Source organism: Balaenoptera musculus, chromosome 3, assembly GCF_009873245.2.
Source record: "Balaenoptera musculus isolate JJ_BM4_2016_0621 chromosome 3, mBalMus1.pri.v3, whole genome shotgun sequence".
In the NCBI taxonomy this organism is placed as follows: Eukaryota; Metazoa; Chordata; class Mammalia; order Artiodactyla; family Balaenopteridae; genus Balaenoptera; species Balaenoptera musculus.
The window spans coordinates 55,899,093-55,920,569 of record NC_045787.1 but is presented as its reverse complement, the minus strand read 5'-3'; the positions used below and the strand labels follow the sequence as shown (position 1 = coordinate 55,920,569).

Below are 21,477 nucleotides of genomic sequence, written 5' to 3'. Positions count from 1 at the left end.
TGTGCACCGCAACAAAGAGTAGCCCCCGCTCACCGCAACTAGAGAAAGCCTGCGCGCAGCAACAAAGACCCAATGCAGCCAAAAAAAAAAAAAATCTTTGAGTGACATGTTAGGTATGCATGTAAAATAGCTGAAGTCACCATAAAATACTAAAATTAAAGGATGTAACTGGAACTTCACTGGTGGTCCAGTGGTAAAGAATCCGCCTTCAAATGCAGGGGACCTGGGTTTGATCCCTGGTCAGGGAACTAAGATCCCACGTGCCGCAGGGCAACTAAGCCTGCATGCCACAACTACTGAGCTCTCACGTCTCAACTAGAGAGCCCACGTGCCACAAACTACAGAGCCCATGCGCTCTGGAGCCCACACGCCACGACTAGAGAGAAGCCCGCATGCCGCAACCGAAGATTCTGCATGCCGCAACCAAGATCCTGCATGCCACAACTAAGACCCAACACAGCCAAAATAATAAAGAAAATTTAAAAAAAATAATAAAGGATATAACTTTCAAATTAATAGAGAAAAAGGGATTAAAGAAAGAAGAAAAAATGTTCAATCAATTTGAAGAAAAAAGGTCAAGTAGAGAGAAAAAAGAGAAAAGAAAGAGAACACTGTAGGGAAAGATAGAAAGTAGAGATGCATCTATACATAACTCTTTGAGTTTAAAGACAAAAATTGTCAGACTGGATTTTAAAAGCAAATCCAATTATGCTTTCTAACTGCTATTTTTAAGTGACACACATAAAGATAAGGAAAAAGAAAAAAAAAGATGGAAAATACATCAGACAATACAAACGAAAAGAAAGCTAGTGTAATTAATATATTCATTTTAATTTACTTAATAATTTATTGCAATGATAAAAACTTAATGCCCTGAGATATGATCATGACCTATACTTTATATGTACCTAACAACCTATCTTTAAAGTATATAAAGCAAATATTGACAGAGCTACAAAGCGAAATAGGAAAATCCACAATCATAGTGAGAGATTTTAACTTACCTCTCTCAAAAATTGAAAGATCAAGCAGTAGGCCCAATGGATCCATGAACCCACCTGGAGTTACCTTCTAAGTCTCTACATTGGAATAAACATACTTGAGAGCAGTTAAAGAAGACCCAGTGGATTGTCTGAATGCCAAGATTATGGCTTCTTGCTTCCTTCCTTTAAGTTTAGTGAGATTCTTCCGGTGGACCCTATGGAGGCATCTCCCCTCTGGGAAACAAGATCTCTAGATCCACAGGGCCTAAGACTGTGGGAGCAGTAAGCACAAATTCCCAAGTGGGTCACTGGGAGTGATGGTGTGTGTGGCTGCTCCCATGGATTCTGCTGTGTTGGGGCATCCGTCTCAGCAGGTGCTGGATGGGGCATTGACCATCAGCCAAGGGCAAGGCTCCAGAGAAGCGTGCGGCTGTGGGCTGTTCTCAGCCTACCTTTCGTCAGCTGGGGGAGGGCTGACTGGCTTTGTAAAGAGGATCTGGGAGGGCACCAATAGAGTCTGCTATACTGACTGACTGCTGAGTAGAGCTTCAGGAAAGAAGGCTTAGTTCGCCTCACCAGCTTAAGTACTCCAACATGCTGAGGTACTGGCTGGCTGAGAGTAAGGGAACATGGAATGAGCAGAGGAGGAAAGACGTTATACATATCAACTAGTGCCCTAACAAGTTGAAGAAAAAAAAAATTAGAGCAGCCACCCTTGTTCTCTTCCTTGCCTTGTTACTAGTATATTGTGTATAGTAACCAATTTTATTTTCCCCCACTCCCTTTCTGCTGCTAATCAGTACAAATTAGTGAAGATAATTTTAAAATTTATTTCTTAGGGTAGAAGATATCAAAGGTACAGGCGATAGCAAAAACTTTTTAAAAATCTGTTTGGAAATCCAATTGGGTTTTTTGTTTGCTCTAATTCTTTGAGCCCATCTCTGAAGCAAATAAATGCTTGCTGAGGCTTTAAAGCCTCAGCTTTAAAGGGTGGGGGAGGGGAGGTGGGGAGGAAGGTGGCAGAAGAGAGGAGAAAAGAAAAACTTAGGCTTAATATTACCAAATTTTAATTTGACACATATTATAAAATCAAAAAAATTTTAAATGTATTGATTCATATTGATATAAAAGAATAAATAATGGGAAAGAGAAACTCTTCCTTGTAATACAATGCCAATTAAAAAAATATTGAAAAACACATTTTGGCAATCCACATAGTAATAATTGACTTAGGCAAGAATAATCAATAAATGCTAAAACTAGTGGGTGAAAGTTTAATGAGAAACATGATTTGCATAATTTCAAAGTATCAGCCCACAAGATACTTATTAATTGCAAAGGGGAAATTAGTAACTTTACATCTGAGAAATGTGGTAGATAGCACCTTAAGAGATCCAAGTTGACATCACTCATAACGGTACAAATTGGCATAATATGTCTCCTAATATTACAGTATTTCTGCCACAAATGAATATTTCTGAATCTAACAGGAAGAAAAAAGATGAACCCAAATGGTGGGACATGATATAAAATAATGGGTTTATCATCTTCAAAAATGTCAGTGTTATGAAAGACATTGACTGGGGAATCTTACCAGATTAAAAAAGGAAAAGGGGGGCTTCCCTGGTGGCGCAGTGGTTAAGAATCTGCCTACCAGTGCAGGGGACACAGGTTCGAGCCCTGGTCTGGGAAGATCCCACATGCCGTGGAGCAACTAAGCCCGTGTGCCACAACTACTGAACCTGCACTCTAGAGCTCACGAGCCATAAATACTGAAGCCCGCGTGCCTAGAGCCCGTGCTCCGCAACAAGAGAAGCCACCGCAATGAGAAGCCCATGTACTGAAACGAAGAGTACCCCCAACTCGCCACAAATAGGGAAAGCCTGCGCGCAGCAACGAAGACCCGATGCAGCCAATAATAAATAAATAAAATAAATAAATTTATTAAAAAAGAAAAAGGAATGCCACCTGAGTACGATGAGTAATATGGGAATTTTCTTTTGTTATAAGTGACGTTATCGGGATAACTAGTAAAATTTGAATAAGAATGCAAATTAGATCGAAATTTTGATCATTTTCCTGTGGTCATGTAGAATACTTTAGGACATACATACTAAAGGATTTATGGATAAAAGGGCATCTGTTACTTATACTCAAATGGTTCAGGGGTAAAAAAGGAGTATTAGTTACCTATTTCTTTGGCCAAATTACCCCAAAACTTAGAGACTTAACAATATTTACCCATTAATATTTATCCAGGTGAATACTTTATGTTCACACAAAAACCTGTATGTGAAGGTTTAGTCATAAAGTTTAGGAGTGTTAGTCATAATTTCCAGAAACTGGAAACAACCAAGATGTTCTTCAACAAGTGGAAGAGGGCTTCCCTGGTGGCGCAGTGGTTGAGAATCTGCCTGCCAACGCAGGGCACACAGGTTCGAGCCCTGGTCTGGGAAGATCCCACATGCCACGGAGCAACTAGGTCCGTGAGCCACAACTACTGAGCCTGCGCGTCTGGAGCCTGTGCCCCCACAACAAGAGAGGCCGTGACAGTGAAAGGCCCGTGCACCGCAATGAAGAGTAGCCCCTGCTTGCTGCAACTAGACAAAGCCGTCGCACAGAAACGAAGACCCAACACAGCCAAAAATAAATTAATTAATTAATTAAAAAAAAAACAAGTGGAAGAATAAATATACTGCAGTATCCCCATACAATGGAATACTACTTAGCAATGAAAATGAGTAAGACATTGATTTGTACAATATGGATGAACGTTAAAAGCATTTTGCTAAGTGAAAGAAGTCATACTCAAAAGGCTATATACTCTATGATTCCATTCATATGGTATTATTGAAAAGGCAAAACTATAGGGATGGAAAACAGATCAGTGGTTGCCAAAGCTTGGAGGAAGGGAGAGTAGTTGACTACAAAGCAGCTGCATGGGGAAATTTTTTAGGGTGATGGAACTGTTCTGTGTGGTTTGGGGGCAGTGGAGAAATGATTTGTTACATTTGTCAAAATCCATAGAACTTTCACTGTATGCAGATTTAAAAAACGAACCAGGATGCTGGGGAAGATGGGAATCAAAGTCTGAAATGCAGGTTGAGACAAGTGACTCAAACTGTATTACAAGTGTATGACATAATCTCCCTGAACGGGTTGGAGGAAAAGGAGCTGACCTAAGTAACTTTGGAAAATAGTTTTATGACTGAATGCTGTATGTAAACATTGGACTGTAGTAAGTTGTTTCTCACAGTGGTACGGGCTAGTAATTCCAAAACTACTGTACATGTTTACTAGGGTTGAACAAATAAGTAAAGACATTGAAGATAATGGGAGCCAGGCTTATTACTTTCAGAGAAAGAAGTTATAAAGAATCAAGGCAAGAGCAGGAGGGAGGACGAAAATGAATTCAAGTTGGAGATATCATCATGATATCCTGACATTAACTTGATGTTAAGTTATCATGATGACATCTCCAACTCCACTATTTTTCTATACTGATATAGAAGTAAATACAGACATGTGGTTATAGATGGGTTAGTATACATGCATTTATTTCTTTGCTCTGTCCACTGAGAGGATGTAGGAACAGTAACACGCCAGTAGCAGTTAACACACCCAGCACCCAGCTCTTAGTTTTTAAATGCCATTCTCCAGTAAAAGGAACCAGGTCTCCTTGGAGAAATAGCTGATTCTAGGGCTGGGGCAGGAAATAAACAAGATGAGCCCAGAGTATCACTTATTGACAGAAAGTTAGTGCTAAAGATAAAAATAAAAAAGCATCAGGGCATGTTAAAAGTACACAGAAACCAACCTGAAAGTGTTCCCAATGGTCAAAGCTGAAAGAACTTGAGCAACCCAACAGTGATAGTATTAGATTACAACCCAAAGAATAAAACAAATATCCATGAGTTTGTACTGATATAAATAATTAAATATATACATACATACAGAGAGGAGAAGGGTCACATCTTCCTTAGAGAGAAATTCCAGATAATACATGCAGATATGTCCCCTTCTGGGAGGTGAGGTTTAATTCCTTTCCTCTTGAGTGTGGGCTGGACTCAATGACTCGCTTCCAAAGAACAGAATATGGGAAGAGAAAAATAGTAACTTGACTACAGAGAAACTGGCTGATATCACCTTAACAAAGAGATCAAAGTTAACATCTCTATAGTGATGTCATGTTGATATCAAGTATTCCTTGATATGATGCAGTGAGAAGGATACTTCACCTTTGTAGAAGTCTTCAAAAAAACATCCACAACCCCAGTTCAATAATGAGAAAACATCGGACAATTCAAAATTGAGAAGTATTCTCCAAAGTGCCTGACCAATCTACTTTAAAATTTTCCATGTAGAGACAAACGAGGAAAGACTGAGAAACTGTCAAAGACTGGAGGAGACTCAGGAGACATGATGACTAAACAAGTGTGATACAAAAAATGAAAATGCAGACAGGACAGGAAACGATTTATAGGTTAGATTGGGGGGGTGAGGAGAGGCCCTAGTGGGGAGGTGATACCCACCCTAAAATATGAATGACCAAATGGCACCAGCCATGTGAATAAAAAGGGAAGAACAGTTCAGACTCAGGGAACAGAGTGTGCAAAGACCTTAAGGCTTTCCTCACTTCCTGTGTTTGGGGAACAAAGGGTCAGGGTGGCAGGAGCTTGGAGAGAAAGTTAAAGGTGAGCTGGGAGGTGTAGGAAGGGGCAGAGGACAACACAGAAACCTGTGAAAAATTGATTTGGCCCAAAAGAATTATAGGAAGAAAACAGTTTTTAATATGGTAAGTACTTCTTCAAAGTAGTGGACCAGGCTAGTTATTCAGTGTGGGAGAGGACCTTGGGATCACAGGGAACAAAAATATCTAAAAGATAGGGAAAGCTCTTATGTACATTTGAGTTTATGCAAGCTATTTTATGTTTCCTAAGAAGACAAGTGCTTTCTGAGACATCTGTAGGTCTTCCTAAACTACATAATAAAAATATTTTTACTGGGATACAAAGGTACAGGAATTTAAGTTTCAGCCAAATGGCATAAAAAATAGAATTTGTTGTAGGAAGTTTGTTCAAGTAATAGTAAATGAACTTTATTAATATAATCCACCTGCAACTATTTAAGTTATGAGTGACTTCTTGTAGATAGAAGAATTTCAAATGTCCATCTCCCTTTCGCCAGATTTGCAAATGAGATCAAATAGTAGCTGTAGAAGATTAGAAAAAATAAACAATGTAAAGTAACACTTTCTTCGGACAATATAACTGGAATAGCAATTCCCATGAAGAAGCCAGAGATGTCCCAGCACAGAACCCTGGCCCAGCAAAAGACCTGAGAGGTAGGGGATGTTAAATAACTCTTTTAGGCTGGCTGTTCAGGGGCACTTAAGGAGCTCCTGTCTTTACTGATCTTCTGTAATTTGGGGTCTTGATGATCATTCCTTTGGTCGAGGAAACTACAAGACTTAACCAAATTAGATGATGGGGTAAGGACTGGTGGCAACTTGTTCCTTCATGAACCCTGAGTGGTGGGTTGGCTGTCCCTCATTTCTTTCCCACCTCCGCTCTATAGGCCAGGTTAGGAAGTGGGGAGATGTTCTTCACACTGTGCAGTCGTGGCTCCTGTCCTTGGGACTCTGTGTTGTGGCATAGTGAACCCTACAATGTGTCAGGAACAAGTGACCATAAACAGATATACTACAACAGGCCTTTGGACAATAAGTGCCTGAATCGGTGTGGGACTTTATCTCTTACCTAAAAATGAGTGTCAGTATAGTATTTTTTGTTAAAAGCATGGGCCCTGGAGCCAGTGACAAGTTCAACTATTTGAGTTTAAATTCTGGTTTCGCTACATATAACTTTAGTTTCCTTCTCTATGGACAGGAATAATAAAACAGCTGACTTCATAGACTGTCAAGAAAATGAAATGAGTTAATATACATAAAGCACTTAGACATTGTCCTCATTCATTCAACAAATATTGTTGATCATCTACTTTTGTTTCAGGGATTGCTCAGGGCGCTGAAGACATTCGAGCAAAAAAAATATACAGAAGCCCCTGCTCTCTTGTGACGCTTACATGTTAACTATTTAGTTCTTAATGTCATAAGGGAACTTCAGGTTCCCAAGAACTCTCTAGGTCCTTGCTAACTCAAAGTAAGGTCCATAAACAAGCTGCAAGGCATCACCGGGGAACCTGTTAGAAATACACAAACTTAGGCCCCATCTAGACTTACTGAATCAGGATCTTCATTTTATCGGGACTAGCAGGTGACATGTATGCACGTTAAAGTTTGAGATGTCCTGCCTAGATCACAATCCCTGTCCTTGGACTTAGGGAAACATTTCTTGAAGATATTTTTGTATTCGAAGGGAGAATGGCATTAACAATTTTCAAGATTATTTTCATGTAAAAACGTCATGTTAATTGAGGTGAGCTTACGGGCTGGAAATTTTCTCCATATATATATATATATATATATATATATATATGTTTTATGTTCTTACAAAATACTGTACTAATATTCCAGGATTAATATAGGTCAATGGCTCCATCTAGTGGAAATATTTTGAATTTATACATTGTTGAGTATCGTTTAAGGTAGTCCTAAAAGGATTTCAGGAAAATTAAAATTTAAGAAGCTTAAAGAAAATGTGCATGCCTACAGTTGACCAAAAGGATGAGGCTTAACAAAACAGAAATGATTGTAAAATCCTAGCAGACACGGAAGAAAGGCCTAGTAACTATCAATTCCTTCCTTTTCATATATAAAGAGTGGGCCTTTGGGGAATTCCCTGGTGCAGTGCTTAGGACTCTGCGCTTTCACTGCAGAGGGCCTGGGTTCAATCCCTGGTAGAGGAACTAAGAGCCTGCAAGCCGTGCAGCATGGCCAAGAAAAAAAAGTTGTGATAAGGAAATAAGTGTTAAGAAGACCTCTTATATATACTTTTCTATTTGGGAAAATGTGCCTTCAAAGTGAAAATGTAAAAACAAAGTACTTAGAGAAGTTTATCAATAAAGATGCCAGAAGGTGAATATAGACATATATTACTTTGCCTTGTAGGAAGTATTGGATATCTCAGAAGTTGAACAAAAAAAGCTCTCATGGATCTTTAGTCCCTAATAAATATGTTGGATTGAAATGAACTTGAGCTAACACATCTATAGTGTTACCATAAAGTTGCCTGATTTGATTATAAAAGATGAACTTGCTGGAAAAATAAAGGGAGGTCAGTATGCCAGTATATGGTTACCAGATAAGTCTTCTCTGGTGCTATGACATTATGTGTGAAATATACATGAGTATACATTCATGTACCATTTAAAGAATAAAATGTACCCACCACCCAAACTCTTCATCATTGCACCCTCAGCTTTCAAGTTGTAACCATCTTAATTTTATTTACACACTTATGTGTGCATCTCTATGTATTTTTTAGTTTTGTCTGTTTTTGAATTTTATATAAATGGTTTCTCTGTATTTTACTGTTAACTGGCTTCTTTTGCTGGGAACTATTCTAAAAATTCATCCATCCTGTGGGACATTTGGATTATTCCTTTTTATTCTTTGCTATTACAATGCTGATATGAAGATTCTTGTGTGTTTTCTGGCACACATAAGAAGTTGTTCCAAGGTATATACCTAGTAGTATAATTGCTGACTCAGCGTATACAAGTGTTCAACTTTACTAGGTAATGGCAAACTAGTTTCCAAACTAGTTATACTAAATCAGAGTTGTAAGAGTTCCTGTTCCTCTATCATGCATCTTTAACAATTGGTATTTTCAGTTTTTGTGAATTTAGTGACTGTGAAAAGATATGTAGTATCTTTTCATTTGTTTATGAGCTATCATATTGGTTAAGTACTTAGGGAATGATTTATAGGTCAAAGAATGCATGTATTTATAATTTTGATGTTTCTAAATTGCCCTTCATATTGTACTAATTTACACTCCTGCTAGCAATGTATGAATTCCGGTTGCCATGTTCCCTAGGTAAGTGCGTCACGAAGCCTTTCTGACCTTTGTCAATGTGAAAGCAATCTAAGTGTAAATTTTCTGTGAACTCAATATTCTTTGCCTATTTTTCTAATAGGTTGTCTGACTGACTTACAGGAGCTCTTTAAAATTTACAGAAATTAATCATTTTCTGTAAAAGGAGCTGCAAAATTTCCCCTAAGTTTTTACGTTGTCATGCAGAATTTTTAGGCTTTTTAAACCAATCTTTTCTTTCATGACTTTCAGGGTTTGTGTCATTCCTAGAAATGCCTTCCCCACACTAAGATTATATATAAAAAAGAAACTTTAAGGTTTCATATTGTACTTTAATTTAGAGCCATCTAGAATTTTTGGTACACAGTATGAGGTTGAGATAGGAACCCATTTTTTTTTTTTTTTTTTAATTAAAACAAATGCCTACCCAGTTTTCCCAACACTTGTAAACTAATCCATCTTTTTTCACTTAAGTGCCATATACTAGTTTCATGTGAAGCATTTAGATGTTTCCGGACTCAGTTCTTTTGAGCTGCCTATGTATGAATCAGTAGTTTTCACTCATGTAGCCATAATTAAAAAACAAAAAAACAAAAACAAAACCCAACAACCTGATTGGGACTGTCCCACCCTCATTACTACCTTCTTTCACAGTTTTTCTGGTTTCTCTGATTTTTCACATGAACTCTACAATAATCTTGGAACAAACAAAAACCTGTTGCCAGTCTTTGGGGATGTTTTAAATTTTAAATTTAGACACTACACGCTGGTTATCATCTAGGGAAGTAATCTATCCACTCTCGCCTGTTCACTCCTCACAAGCTTCCACATTTCTTGAACAACCCAGTTTTTAGAAAACAACAAAGCTACTTGACGTGGTCTTGACGAAAAGGGAAGCCTATGGTCTCTCAACCCTTCTGGAGGGATGGAGACGATAGCTCTCACTCTGATTCTACAGCCATAAAAAAGTCTGCCGAAACAACCCCCAGGTTGCTAAATGGAAAGTAAATTCTGTCTCACTTGTTCTATACATCAGAACACCATGCTTCTCTAGTTTTCTTTCCTCAAGCCTTAAGACTTCATTGTTGGAATTTCATGTTTAGTCCTTGCATCTTTCATTTTTCCTGTTCTCAGATGGTGCTATTCAGTTTCATGGTTTAAAGCACATTTACACACTTCCGATTTTCCATCTGCAGCCAGACGATCTTCCCTGAACTCCAAGTGCCTACTCCACATTTCTTTACAGACGGCTCAACCCAAATGTCAGATTTTTCATATTCCAGTTAACATTTCCATCCTTCTAGCTGCTCAGACCAAAAACCTTAAGAGCCATCCTTGGTTTCTTTTCTCAAACCCATTTCTAGTATGTGAGCAAATCTCGATTCCTCCTTTAAAACATATCCAGTTAATCCCACAATGGTCCTTTAACTTTACTCAAGGGCAAAACTGACATTCCAAACATTTTACTGTCTCAGGACATTCGTCCTTATTGTTCCTTTTACCTGAAATAGTCACCCCCAGACGTCCATTCCAAGTTTTTGCTCAAACGACACCCCCTCAGACCTTCCTCTATGTCCACTCACCCCATTTAAAATAACAAGTCTCTTCATCATCACCTCCCATCTCACTGGCACTTGCCACCATGTAACACAGTTACTTATCTGCCTTGCTATAACAGAATGTAAGCTCCATAAGATTAAGGAATTGTGCCTGTGACATAAGACTCGGATATCTGTTAAATATGTAATGTGAAAGTATGATTTTTGTATATAAAATTTCCTAAATACAAAGTTAGAAAATCATGCTATTTAAATCACAATTTACAGCACACATGGTTAATACCCATTGAAGTTACTGCTGGCTATGAAAATTAGTATAACTTTCTATGAAAGGAAATTGTACTATAACCATCTCCTTTTGACATGGCAATTCCAGAGAAATCGCTACAGATGTATGCAAACATTTAAGCATAGGGGCATTCATCATAACTTTATTTCTAGGAGTAAAAAATGAGAAATAATTTCTGAATGTCCAACAATAAGACGGTTGTGTAAACTGTTCACAGAACATGGCATAGCTATCAAGTACATTAACAGGCAAATTTAGATACTAAAAACAATGCACAAATCTACTATTCGTATGTGCACAGAAACATCAAGTTATTCTACTGGGTAGTTGTACTAAATCCATTTACAACTGTTCACTTGTCTTTCTTAAATTGTTTAATGAAGCTCTTCAAAAGGTAACATAAAGCTAGAAAAGGAATACATCGTATAAAATTCAAACTGTCAGAGCAAAATGGCTATAATATGTACAGAAATGAATTAGATCAGTAACTGGCACAAAAACTTTAAGGTCCTTAGTATAAGAATTTTTCCAGTATCACTTTTGCCAATGATTTAGATTCTGTTGAATTTCTAAACTGTAACTTGCAAACTGTGTTGAACTGAACACTGGAGATCTATGCGGATGTTTCAGGAGTTTCTTTTATGCCAACACAAGACTCTGACATTAAGGACAAGATGACAGTCGCAGCTTCTGTATTCACCATAGCAATGAGTAAGTCCAAGCTCAGAGCTGTGGAGTTCAACTGCTGTAATACTTTTCCAATCATTCCTAAAGAATCACATGTAATGCTAATGATTGGAGTCAGGCTGATTATGAACTCACAAGATTAAAAACACCAGTCTGTTCAAAAACAGGTATAAAGTGAAAACATCTTAAAAGTCTGTACTTTAATTTCATTAAAATGTTAAAGACTTACAAAAGATTTTTAGCTACAGGCACATTCTAAGATTGCTGCGGCAAATTGGAATCATGAATAACTAATGATTAGGCTGGTTTTGATTATCTTCTTCCACAACCTAAGTCCTAAACTCTGGAATCTTAAAACTATTTCTTGATGATGTGTTTCAGACATGATACTAAGGTGTCATCTTCCCCCTCCCCTCCAACCCAAGTGAGGTATCTCAAATGTTCTCATGTGCAGGTAATGAAAGGGAAAAAAACCCCAAGTCTCATTTCCCTTAAAAGTTTTCTGGGTTGCACTAATCTAATCTCAGGCACTTTCCTTGTTATAAATCCAAAAAAAAAAAAAAAAGAGTACTTGACAGTTATGCACATACTTCCTCTGAAATATATTAATACATTTAATTAGTAACATGCAACTATAATAATGGATTACAACCTGAAGAGGAAACTACTACTTTTGTAAATATTAATTTCCAAAATTACAAGTCTTATTTTTTTGAAGGATGACCAGAAAGCCTTAATAGGCCACACGTTCATACACATTCATGCAATCTATCCTCTCAATGTTTTATTCATGACTTCACTTAGTTTTAATTCCTTTTTTTGCAGAGCAGTATCTTTTTCCTCTCCCACCGGAAGCTGAACCTAGAATCAACTGTTTAGAAATACATCAATAACAGGATTAAAATGTGGGGAAAACAGGTTTTTTTTACTACATTATACAACTAAGAAAATACTCAATTAAAAAAAATAGATGATGTCAAACAAGAGTGCACTAAAGTGTAAGCTAAAAAACCCTCTCAAAACAAACAAACAAAAAAACAAAACAAAGAACAAGACAACAAGAAGACCTATCTGGACCCAAAATGGGATGGGGGAACAGGGGGGAAGAAAGCTCATTTCCTTCCATTAAAAATCAGAGTGAAACATCTATAGTTAAACAACTTTATTAACATAGTCAAGCAGTGATTAACATTCACATCTATTATGTCACATCATACAAATGTAAATACAAAATTACTACAGTACAATATATATTCTCTGCATGATCCAAAATATTTGGTGGCCCCAAAAAACTCTCTTTAAAATTCAGCAGCTTATCAAAAATTAAAACCGTATTCTATTTAAAATGAAGATCTGTTAGCACAGAGTTTGACTTCAAGAAATATCAATTTAGTACAGTTTGAGAAGTTGCAGGAGGATATGTTTGAAGGACACATTCTAACATAGTGTGGCAGGTACAGGAAACATCAGATTTAAAGCTTTTAAGCATAACTCATACAACCTAAGTTGTCAGCAGAAAGATCCAGTTATTTATAACTAAAGCTAAAACTACTAAATTATTGCACCCAATATTAACATGAATATTAAGTGTAAAACTGTTTTATAATATGAAGTGAAGTCATCAACCACGTTTAAACATCTCTTCTCACAGATGATAATCTATTAAGCAAAATTACGTATACAGTATTGTCTTATTATTATCTCCATAAAATTCATCCAATCTTAATTTGGTTATATATCCACAGAGGAAAAACAACAATGAAGCAATATGGGGAAAGTACAGCGGAACCCCTTTATGAGGCTGGTATTAGGAGGGAACCAACATTGCCTTATAGGCTAACCATGTTACAGTATAAGCTTTTAGGAAGATAACTGAACTTGCAAAATAGCTAACTGTGAATAATACCAAGCCATATAGTTAAGGGGATTCTATAGTAGATGAACAAAAATTGTAATACACGGGAAAAGCCTATTTTCCTAATTAGTGATATAATGCTTGGCAAATAGATTTGGTTTGACTTTAAAATGTACAAGAGGTGAAAAAAATAATCACCATTTTAACTTCCCTCAAAATCATGCATACATTAAAAAATAAAAATAAAAACAATACATTCTGGGATACAAATCACAATAAACAGTTGCTATAATTTAAATGTATACCTTAAAATTAATATGCATAATAATTAGGCATAAAGATAAAGAATCCTCTACATATAATACCAATGGGGGAAGATCTATGTAAGACTGAAAAAATTAGTCACAAGTCACCTGGAAAGTGTACAAGTGAATGAAACTTTCACGTAAAACTGAATTTTTAAGAGGCATTAGAAATATCTCCATATTTAATACAGTATGACTAGGTACTAAGTAGGTATACAATGCTCTTGCATGGTATTATTACTAGATAATATTGTCACACAGCTCTTTATTGATCTGACTTTTAATCTAGATTATTTTAGGCCCTTAATCTGAAGACCAGTTTTCATGAAAATTTCAATGCCTACATTTCAATAACAGTACTAGTAGCGACAGTTAAGTGTTTTCCCCCTTGTATGACTTGCAAAAATAATTCAATAAGCAAAGCTGTGTGTAAAGTACTACTAAAGGAAGGACTTAAATTGCAGTTATGCACGATACACTCTTCTCTTGGGAAGAATGTTTTTGCACCGTTATCTGTTAATACATTCAATATGAATAATATAGATTAACTATATGAAGCAAAAATTCCCACTTTTTTCTTTATGGCAAAGGATTTAAGTTAAACTTAGACTGAAAGGTTTAAGACATACTTTAATTCTGGCATTTCAGCTATGCAGGGTAATTTAATATATGACAGAAAAATTTTCCACTTTCCTATCTTAAGAGTTTGGAGAAAAGGAGAACCAAATTGAATTCTCGCCAGGAAGGACTTATACCACCATAGTCTGCAAGAATTAAGGATTGGAAAATCAGACTAAATGGAAAGATTCTTCATGAAATACACTAAAAAAACAAAGACTACAAGTATGATGACTCTTTATAAGCATACGTCACCAAAGCAAGAAGGATACAAGAGTATTCACCTGAGATAAAACTTGTATCTGAATATTTTATAACTGAGTAGACAAAGCATTTCAATAGAGGAAAGTCAGTTGAAATTATTTTAAAATATACATCTGATCCTATTTTACAATATATGCAATTTAAGCAATTCAGGTCAATGAAAAAGTCTTAACAAAAAAAATCACAGTGTTTATCAATATGTTAATTACAAAATGTATGCTACTTATTTTGTTTTTAAGATGTAATGGCTTGGTTAAGTGTTTTAAAATCTATTCTTCTGAAATCCAACCTGCATCACAAAATCAAGTAGCAGTATAATGTAAAGCATCAGAACTGGCTCTTAAAGATTATCTACATGTTGATTATTTGGAAAATAACCAACCAAAAAATATAAAAAAGTGATTTCTTTTTTACACAATATGAAGTTATTAAAGAGATTAGACAATACAAAAAGCAAAATTCTTTCCTGAATAAATGAATGTCTGTGGCACTAGGTTCACTTACTAATGGACTGTAACATGGAACTGCCAAACATGCATTTAAATTATATTAAATACACTTTCTGTTTCCAACTTAGGTTGATCAGCAGCTTTTGTTCTGTTAGAATCCTTCAAAGAGAGAAGCTCAAACAGGAAAAAGAAGGCATATATAAAACAGTAAACACTGACCTCCTGAGGTTCCTACAACATAAAAATATTCAAGTAGAAAATCTACATCACTTAGCAGCGGCTATTTCTGTAGTTGAGCACACTAACAGCACTTTAGTGTGTAAGGAGCAGATGAAGTAAGCCGTGCTTTTAAGCATGCCAAGAGGCAGAAACACTGGAATGTAACAAAGACAAACTCACAATTTCATAGACATTCAGTCAACATTCAAAACTATTAAGACTACACCACAAGAATTAAGTTGCTTTATATATATATCCCATGATGTATTAAGTTTTATCAGAATAAACGCTAAATCAGAGCTTACCTCAAAAGATAACTTAAATGGCTTCTGCAAATTCCTATGTTATACTATGTATCTGAAATATAATTAGGAAGAAACTATAACCTCAAGGGGGAAAAAAACCCAACCCCATCTCAGGTTGTCAGTCATATTTTATTTATATTTTGTATTTTTAAATTATATTTCCTTTTAATTTAAAAACACGTTAAGTGACTACAAAAAAGGGCACATTATGTTACGTATCTGCTTAATTAGAAATTAATTTTTCAATCCAATAGGTAACAACACTTTTCAGTCAATAGAGAATTATCACAGGTCCAGATAACTTTATTGAAGGTTGTTCTTGTATGTTCATTTTAAAGTGTTCAGGAGAATTCTGAATTTAAAATTCTTTCAATTTAAAATGTTTACTACTTATTCCAGAATATTAAAATATCTCCCATATTAAATTCTAAAAAGTTTTGGAAAACTACAGTATATCACTAGAATTTAAGGATAAAATAGCTACCCTAATCAGGTTTTAAAGACTAGCTAGGAAGCAAATTTTGAGCTCCCAGTGAGGCAATGGTACTAGAAAGCAAAATGCTACATACCCTTTGGATCCAACTTACAATTAAAAAAAAAACTGTACATTAAAAATATGATTTAATTTCAGGCTCTACAGACTGAAATTTGCAAAGCCAAAGTAGAGGAAAGAAGGTGAAAGAACATGTTAAAAAAAAAATACACACACACACACACACACAACAACAAAAACCTTTCTGCATGCTACCATGCATCTGAAATTTTTTGAAACGGTATTTATAAATTCACACACATACAGCTCAAACTTCAGTGCAATGGCTGTATCATTCAACACCTTTAGAGGAAGAGAACCATGCAAAGAGGAGCAACTGCTTACAAAAATGGTTATTCAGTATTTATTCTGCAATGCGAAGGTGACAAACTAAAATATAAAAAGGTTGTTATGGCTTAACATTTGTTGCAGATTAAATATGCAGCATTGAAAAATGGAAAGGTGTGGCTTCATCTCTGACCAGCAGAGTTAAAAAGAAAAATCTCTCCATTTTCCTTCATCATCATGGGATACACTGTTCAGGCAATCCAAATTAATAAAGACTTGCACTTTCATATGGACACAAGATCAAGTGTACCAGTTAGGTTTTCACATTCACAGTATATAAGAAAATACACATGGAAGGAAAAGTAAAGGGTTAACTTAACAAGGATTTATTCACAGGAATACATGTAAGTAGAGAAAAATAACAGAAAAGCTAAACAAATGAAATGAAGAGGATCCAAACCAACTTTCACTCTGTAGCTTTTTACTTGCACCCTGTGTGCATATATCTAGGGCACAGAGGGCCACCAACATGCGCCAATACAGTGTAGGAACCCTGCATTACATCCATTAACTTAAACATATCTTTAAGATCATGCTTTGAACAAAAAAAGAAAGCTTAGAAGGCAATATGTTGAGTGGGAATAAACATTGAAATATAGCAATCATGTCTTCAACTTCTACAATTGTCTTTATGTGCCAACTAACATTTATGCAGCCTCTTACAGATCTTTTACCATGTAATTTAAGTTTTAGAAGTTTTGATAAATTCACTAGTAGTATATAACCATGCAGAAAGCACATCACACTGACAGCACAGAGGCAAAGATTTTGCACAGGTATATCAGCTTTCCACATTGTGCAGGTTACACACAATACAATATCAATCTTATTCCTAACAGATCCTAAAAAGATATTTCAAGGCCTAGCTGTAAACTACAGTACTTTATATCTATATTCTTAATAAAAATAAAATCCACAAATCTTAAAAAGGAATTTTAAATGCAGGGCTATATTGAACTGGTAAACTGCAACACAAACTGGCGCAACAGAGGTAACTGAATACCAGTCTCACTCTATGTGATGCAAGCATGCTACTCTCCCACTAATTTAAAGTACTTTCAATCACTATGAGCCAGAATGCATGCCTGAACCTTAAACTGCACTTTAAAAATAACATCTTGGCCTAGAAATTAAATCTAATGAAGTACAACCATCAAATTATATCCACTACATTAATGTCTTAATGCAAAATCAAGATGTCAATCTTTAGTTTGATATGTCCAACCCCATTTATTCCTCCCTCCCTGCCCACCCCACAAAGGTAAAAGGAGTGACTCATTTGGCATTTCACAGGGTGCTTCATTGTTTGTATTTGTTTTGTTTTATTTCCAACTTTCTGGGGTACCTTAAATTGTAACTTCCAAGAACCTGCTTCTACTATTATGGGTAGGCAAGCTGATTTTAACTCTTATTAGCTTTCATTTGTATAGTTCTTCATCAGCATGCAAAAACAAGTCCCCATCAATGTGGGAAATTTTATAAAAACCTTTAAATAAAAAAAACTAAAAAAACCAAAAAAAACCCAAAAACTTTACTGTCTTCTAATCCCCATTCTTAGGTTTCCTTTATTGTGCGCTATAGAATTTTTCCTCTTTCTCATCCCTATGCATCATTTATATGGTTCTTGTTTTGGTACAATTCCCCATAATATTCCAGAATGTACTGTTTTGTGAGTAGATTGAATAGCTTTTTCTTTTTTTTTTTTTTTTTTTTTTTTTGCTTCTTCACATCCAGTGCAGAGTTGTAATTGGAGACAGATTTCCACCCACAAAGGCTCCAGATGTTAAAACGTTTCCCAACAGCGACTTAATACAGTGACGGCAACACCTCCCTCCCGCCCCTCCCAGTAGGGTTGGGATTGTACTGTATTCCCTACTGGTTTACCCTTCCCCCCTGTAAAGGGTAACATTTTCCCTGGGTGCAGAGGCTCCCTCATAGTCTCCAAGACTGAAGGACCTGTAAGAAAACAGAAACAATTTTATACGTAAAATTGTTTTTCTTTTAAAGCCAGTGGAACACAAAATTAATCAGGTAGCAATGCTATCTCTACCTAAAGAAAATGAGAAACTGTACAAATTGCTTAAGATCACGCTCGTCAATGAGAACCATGTTGCTCCCTTCTCCTACAGCTCTCAGCTGTCACCTGCATCAGATACGAAAAGTGACGCCAAGCTGGGGACATGCAGAGAGGTGTGCAGCGCTTTATACAGATGAAATATAGATGAAATATGCCTTGTAGGTTGCCATCAGTCTAATTATCTATCCTCGTTCGCACAATGGGTCCCAATGGGAGCCGATTATTTCTTATATAACAAGTTGCCTTGCTTTCTTCAAAATTAAGTTAGCACTTTCTTTAGGACAATCACTTTCCTTAGTGAGAATTGAAACGTTATCATTTTTGCCAGTATTCCCGACGTTAAGCAAAAAAAAAGAGCGTGACTTATTTTACTCAGTCATGTCCTATACTCTCAGGTCTCTTCATTTTCCTGATAAAGACTTTTTCAATGCTAGCACAGTTTTAATTATGAGAAGATTAAGAAATAAAGGTAGATTACTGGGAGACTGTAACTAGTACCTGACAGTTGTCCTTTCACAACAAAACTTTAACTACTCCTGCGAAACTCTGGACATTTATGAAGATCACCACAGTTAATTCATAACTGGTGAAATGACAGAGACCACATACGGTTTATTAATCAGGGTTATTAACCCAAAAGTGCTCAAGACTTAGCTCACTGTTGAATAATTTAGCCCTTGATGCTAAAAGTTATTTCTCATCTATTGCATTCTCATGATTTAACGTAAAGTGAATCAAGCACTTCTCTAAAATGCTAAAGCCACAAGACAGCCGTAAGGACTCAAGACCACTGAGGGACAACACACACAAAGGGCTCTGAGACATTCCAGAGGCTGCAAGTCCATTTCTACTGCCCTTTTAGGCTAGTCAACTTAGATGTTCAAATCTTTCCAGGTTTAAAATCTAGCTCAGAGTAAACCAGCAAGCATGCAAACAGAAACTCCAACATACAAGGTAATTCAAGTAAGTGTATGCCTTCTCAACACACACTGAGTACACTCTCTGACCCTCCAGTTGAACAGGTCTCAGTTCATGTTCAAAAACTAATGAAGTGCGTCCTGGCTCACTGTACTAACCCACATTACTGATATTTATTGAGCCAACTTAGTGTGTTAGGCAATATACGAAGTCCTGGCACCACATATAGAATAGTATTTAATCCTCAAAATAACCTAACCAGGGAACTAAGGCTAAAAGACCAGAATTGTTAGTTTGACTTAAGTCAGAAAAACTCGAACAACAAGGGTGCAGGTGGACTTTCCCCTCTACCACCCCAAATCAAAAAAGAATCTTCCACTGATCTTTTAAAAACACAGTGCTGGGAACAAGGAAGGTGTTCAATAAAATATGAAGAATAAATATTAAATATTCCTATTTACTGAGACCAAATCCAGTTCCAATTCTACTTGGGTTTTCCCTAAAGCTCGCAACATAGGAAGTCCTTGATATATGAGACTATAAATTCATGCTTTAAAAATGAATCATCTCTACCCTGCCACAGTGAATGTCAGTGACCTCTTAAAGGGCAAAAATTAAAAAAAGGATTGGTTGAAGAAATGGTGAGTAATCCAACTAGTACACCAACTTGGATTTCCTTCTACCTAGGATTCAAAGTGGAACCATGCATTTTATCTTGCTTGCTGGCTCATCAATCAATCAATCAATCAATCAATCAATCTCCAGCCTTCATGTAAGTAATTTTAAGTCAAATATAACATGAGACTGTTTTACTCAACCTCTGTGGAAAACAAATAGCTTTTATTCTATTCAGTAGTTTTAGACTGAAGTCCTAACTTAAGTTCCTTCATCCTGGAAAATTCCAAATTTCTTACAACTTACCCCTAATTATGGGACTGCAGCCTAAGTGTATGAGATTAAACACCATAAAAAGCTGCAAGACGCTCTTTTAAGGGAAGTGGAAACTGGTCAGAGAAACGCCTCCAATTTTCATCCCCAACTTGATTTTTAAATCCATGAAGGATCTGCAAAAAAGTAAAAAATCATTAATTTATCAATAACAAAAGAGAAACTCTCATATCTGCGTAGCTTCTGAAATCAAACACTACTGATTTTATTATTCTAAAATTTTACCCCTCCCTATTAAAGTAGTTATTCTCAAACTTTGTTGAATTCTACACCATTCCATGTCTTGCCTAAAAGCACCTCATAGAATATGCCGCACTTTGCTTTGAGAAGGTTAGAACTCAGCAAGTGTCCTAGTAACAGAAGTACTCTAAGCAATCTGACATAGTAGTAATGAAAAGCAAGCAAAAAGGTATAGAATTCACCCAAGGGATTAAAATTTTTATGCCTTATTAAGTTTATTCAAATTGAAAATACACAAAGCTTTGGGGGTTCATAGTTGCAACTATATAGTTCACTAATTTTTTTTTTAATTAATTAATTAATTTATTTTTGGCTGTGTTGGGTCTTTGTTTCTGTGCGAGGGCTTTCTCTAGTTGCGGCAAGCGGGTGCCACTCTTCATCGCGGTGCACGGGCCTCTCACTATCGCAGCCTCTCTTGTTGCAGAGCACAGGCTCCAGACGCGCAGGCTCAGTAGTTGTGGCTCACGGGCCTAGTTGCTCCGCGGCATGTGGGATCTTCCCAGACCAGGGCTCGAACCCGTGTCCCCTGCATTGGCAGGCAGATTCTCAACCACTGTGCCACCAGGGAAGCCCTAGTTCACTAATTTTAATATTAGGTAATTCAAATGTGTAGTAGCATTTTATTTCTTATTTTGTTATGGCTGAGGGCTGACTGGAGTTAACCACAAGGGGCATTACTAAAACACACAGGTTTAATCCTTGCTGCGACCAGTTAGATTTACTTTGTTCGATAGATTATATTATACTCCAATCTTAGTCAGCCATCTTTGAAAATACATGCTATTTTGCATAGGTGGGATAACGGGACTTCATGAATCAGTGGTACTGCTTGAGAAAATATTTTTAAAATACATGCTCTATTGATACAAAGTCACTACTGTATA

At 36.4% G+C, this 21,477-nt stretch overlaps 1 protein-coding gene across 4 annotated transcripts in view; it reads right to left on the bottom strand.

The window, feature by feature from the left end:
- Window positions 1–12,662: 12,662 nt before the first annotated feature.
- TNPO1 (transportin 1) overlaps window positions 12,663–21,477 on the bottom strand; it is an 87,411-nt gene continuing 78,596 nt past the window's right edge. For 2 of the 4 annotated variants that reach the window (XM_036845794.1, XM_036845791.1), the window contains 2 exons: window positions 20,327–20,469; window positions 12,663–18,366 (listed from right to left, as the gene is read on the bottom strand). In XM_036845794.1, coding sequence (XP_036701689.1) covers window positions 20,362–20,469 — 108 coding nt within the window. In that variant the 3' untranslated portion in view covers window positions 12,663–18,366; window positions 20,327–20,361. The remainder of the gene's footprint in view (window positions 18,367–20,326; window positions 20,470–21,477) is intronic. The other 2 variants (XM_036845793.1, XM_036845792.1) reach the window with 2 other exon arrangements.